Here is a 2734-nt window from a genome sequence, read left to right as displayed (position 1 = left end):
AGGGGTTGGGTTGGATCTGAAGGGGAAGATTGAGGGATCTGGCTCATTCCCCCCCATTTAGTCTGGGGAGGGGCCCCCAACTGGTTGACACCCCCTCCAGACACCCAGAGCAGGGGGGCGCGAACCCCTGTGTCGGGAGAGAAAGCCACATGGCCTCCCCCATTCCTATGTGAGCTGGAGAGGTCACATCCAACTTCACCCCCGGGTGCCCCCTATTTGGGGGGGTAGGTGCCCAGGCCCCCTCCCTCCTGTGCAAGGTTTGTCCGGGGGGGGGTGTTAGGCTGTGTGTTGGGGGAGGGGCAACCCCCCATTCCCTTTTCATCTCCTGTCTAATTAACTGGAGCAGGGCCAGCCTGGGACTGGAGAGGGGGGGCTCCCAACCTAGATGCTGGACGAAGGGGGGGCTCTGATGTGGGGCCTCCTCCATGTGGGGGCTTTGCTTGACACCCCCCCCGTTTTTCTCACCCCCTCCCCAGCCTTGATCCTGTTCTTCTACCTGGTGTTCTATGGTTTCCTCACGGCACTTTTCACGCTCACCATGTGGGTCATGCTGCAGACGGTCGACCCCTACATCCCCAAGTACCAGGACCGCCTCTCCGTGCCCGGTAAGGCTTCGTGGGTGTGGGGGGGCATGCCCCACTGCGCCTGCATTGCCTGTCCCTTGCACGCCCGTCGCACGCCCGTCGCACGCCCGCTTGCCACCCTCCCCTCCAGCCCGGGTTCCTCAGCCACAGCCCCTGGCTGGGGCCGGTGTGGGAGGGTGGGCCCGGGGAGACCCTCTTGTGCACCCCCTTTTTTTTGCACGTGCGTGTGTGGGCCATGTGCACACACACGTGCATGCACACACACGTGCCGCTCCCGGTGGATCCCGCTCATCGCGTGCACCCGGCTGCACTGGCACGATGTTGGGGGGGCTAGAACTGCCTCCCTAAAGCAGACCCCCCCCAATATTTTCTTTGCCCCCACCTCCACCAGGGATGATGATCCGCCCCAAGACAGACACCCTGGACGTGACTTTTAACGTCAGCACCATGGAGACCTGGGACCCTTACGTTAAGATGCTGAATGACTTCCTGGAGTGTGAGTTGGGATGGGGGCAAATGGGGGGTGGTGGCGGGAGGTGTGTGGGGGAGAAGAGGTGGTGAGACTTTTGGAGGGGCAATTGGGAGGTGGGAGGAGGGGCAGGTGGGGTGTGCAGGGGGGACAGATTTCGGGGCACATGGGGGTTGCAGGAGCAGATTTAGAGGTGCGATGGGATAGAAGAGGGAGGGGAATTCAGGGCATAGGGGTAGATTTTTCTTTTTCTTTTTTTTTGGAGTGGGTGTTTGGATGTGGGAGGGGAGAGCCAGATTTGGGGTGGGGCATGGCCCCCACCCCACTGGGGTTCCCCAGCGATGCGCTTCACTCTTGCCGACCCAGGTCCCCACCCCGGCATTGTATCTGCCCCCTGCAAACCACCTCCCTCCCCCCCACATCATGTTGTGCCTGGCGGACCCGGGGCGGGGGCGGGACGTGGAGGGGGGGGGTGTCTGTAGCCATGGCTACCTGAACAGAGGGAGGATGCAGGCGACTGGCAGACTGCTGCCCCCTGGTGGCCGTCAGCAGAGCCGGCAACCTTCCTCAGCCGGACGTTGTTAACCTGCGGAACTCCCCGCCGCAGGATTTTCCTCAGGTCTGTAACACTGGTAGCCCCTCAGCGCTAACCTGCTAACTCCCCCCCCCCCAGCCTACAATGACTCCATCCAGGCAGCCACCAACGACGCGTGCCGCCCGGGCCGCTACAACGAGCAGCCGGACAACGGGGTGCTGAATTACCCCAAGCGGGCCTGCCAGTTCAACCGCACGGTGCTGGGCAACTGTTCCGGCCTCAACGACCCCACCCACTACGGCTACGCCGATGGCCAGCCTTGCATCCTCATCAAGATGAACCGGGTAGGTGAGGCCGTGGGCTGGGGTTTGCGCCCCCCCCAAATTTGTGGGGTTCTCCCTCCCTGCACACACTTTTATGACACCCTCCCCTTCCTCCTTCCAGGTCATCAACTTCTTTGCAGGGGCCAACCAGACCATGAACGTCACCTGTGCCGCGAAGGTGAGACACCCCCCCACACACCCCACTCTGTTGCCCCCCCCTTCCATCACCCCCTCACCCTTTTTCTCTTCATTAACTCACCTTCCTTGTCTCTCTCCGGATCTTCCCGCCCACAGAGGCCCATTTCCAAACTCCAGGCGGTAAGGGCAGTGGGGGACCCCCCTCAGGTGGGGTGTCCAGGGAGGTCCCCCAAATAGATACAACCCTCACCCCAGCTTGTAGCACTCTCGTCCACATCCCGCAGGGCCTCGGGGAGCTGCTGGTTGGTTGAATGGCTCTCCATGACTTGTACCTTGAGCTTAGATGATGTCTGGCTGCACCCCGATTCGAGATGCCCCCCCAATTCACCTTAGCCCTGCCTCTCCCAGCCCCAGAGCAGTAAGTGGCTTTACTGATCCCATCCTAAACTGCACCCCTATTTTAGCAGATTTCCCCCAACTGCACCCCGATTTGAGATGCTCTCCCCCCCCCAAGTCTCTTCTCGCTACCTCTCCTTCTCAGCCGCTTATTCACTCATTTCATCTCGCTCTCCTCCGCCTTCTGGGCAGCTGAACCCCGAGATGGAGCATGCAGTAAGGACAGGAAATGGGGGGGCTCCATAATGGGGGTGGACAGGTGGCTAGGAAAATGAAGGGGGGACATGCC

The 2734-nt window shown here is 61.4% G+C and overlaps 1 protein-coding gene across 1 annotated transcript in view; it reads left to right on the top strand.

Moving 5' to 3' along the window:
* Nucleotides 1–2734, top strand: part of ATP1B2 (ATPase Na+/K+ transporting subunit beta 2) — a 19702-nt gene that overhangs the window by 5451 nt on the left and 11517 nt on the right. The window contains exons 2-5 of the mRNA XM_032794537.2: nt 477–605; nt 976–1080; nt 1727–1932; nt 2033–2089. Of these exons, the coding sequence (XP_032650428.2) occupies nt 477–605; nt 976–1080; nt 1727–1932; nt 2033–2089 (497 nt within the window). The remainder of the gene's footprint in view (nt 1–476; nt 606–975; nt 1081–1726; nt 1933–2032; nt 2090–2734) is intronic.

This window comes from Chelonoidis abingdonii, chromosome 11 (assembly GCF_003597395.2).
Source record: "Chelonoidis abingdonii isolate Lonesome George chromosome 11, CheloAbing_2.0, whole genome shotgun sequence".
Classification (NCBI taxonomy): domain Eukaryota; kingdom Metazoa; phylum Chordata; order Testudines; family Testudinidae; genus Chelonoidis; species Chelonoidis abingdonii.
Note: the sequence above shows the minus strand (reverse complement) of the source record. Positions and strands in the feature narration are given on the sequence as shown.